At 39.8% G+C, this 804-nt stretch overlaps 1 protein-coding gene across 1 annotated transcript; it reads left to right on the forward strand.

Annotated features, from left to right (window-relative positions):
• On the forward strand, positions 1-459 carry LOC125495583 (uncharacterized). Its single transcript, XM_048640345.1, has one exon. It carries the CDS (start codon positions 1-3, stop codon positions 457-459), a length of 459 nt encoding a protein of 152 aa, XP_048496302.1.
• The last annotated feature ends 345 nt before the right edge of the window (positions 460-804 follow it).

Genomic DNA, 804 nt, shown 5'->3' on the forward strand with positions numbered 1-804 from the left:
ATGAGTTCGTTTAGGATGTGTGTTGCTAAGTGTGGTGTGGTGGATCTTCCCTCTATGGGATGTTATTTCACTTGGAATAATAAGCAGCAAGGGGAAGGAAGAGTGTTCAGTAAAATTGATAGAGTTATGGGCAATGCTAGGTGGATGGATAGGTTTTCTGCTATGGAGGTGGTATTCTTACTTGAGGGTTTGTTTGACCACTCCCCTGTGATTATGAGATCCCATGATGAAATAAAAGGGAATGCTCCATTCAAATACTTTATAATTTGGTGTCAGGCTCCTGATCTCATGCATAGAGTTAGAAGTGGTTGGCAAACAAATGTACAAGGGTCGGCCATGTTGCAGCTTGTGAAGAAATTAAAAAATCTGAAAGCAGAGCTGAAGTGCTCAAGTAGGGTTGGAGTTAGTAACCTGCAGATTGCTGACAGTTTGGCTTTGAAAATGCTTGAGCAGTGTTAAAAGATGGTTCATAACAACCCATGTGGCAAGAGATTGGGGGAAATGAGCTTAATACTGCGGCAGAATATAAGAGAGTACACTTTTTGTACACTTCTTTCCTTTAACAGAAAGCTAAAGTAGCTTGGGTGCAAAACGATGTGAAAATAGCAAAATTTTTCACAAGCTATTAAGGCCAGGAGACTTCAGAATAATGTCTATAGCTCCATGACATGGAGGGTAATTGGGTTAAAAAAGTTCAAAATGTAAATGAAGCTTTTTTGGATTACTACAAGAGCTTTTTGGGTACCGAGAGATCTCAAAGGTGCCAAATTCAGAGGGGTTATAGCCGTAGGTGTTATGTTAATA

This window comes from Beta vulgaris, chromosome 3 (genome assembly GCF_026745355.1).
Source record: "Beta vulgaris subsp. vulgaris cultivar EL10 chromosome 3, EL10.2, whole genome shotgun sequence".
Taxonomy (NCBI): Eukaryota; Viridiplantae; Streptophyta; class Magnoliopsida; order Caryophyllales; family Amaranthaceae; genus Beta; species Beta vulgaris.

What these genes read in the sequence shown, in the direction of transcription:
- LOC125495583 (XM_048640345.1), top strand. Translation starts at nt 1, where the DNA reads ATGAGTTCGTTTAGGATGTGTGTTGCTAAGTGTGGTGTGGTGGATCTT.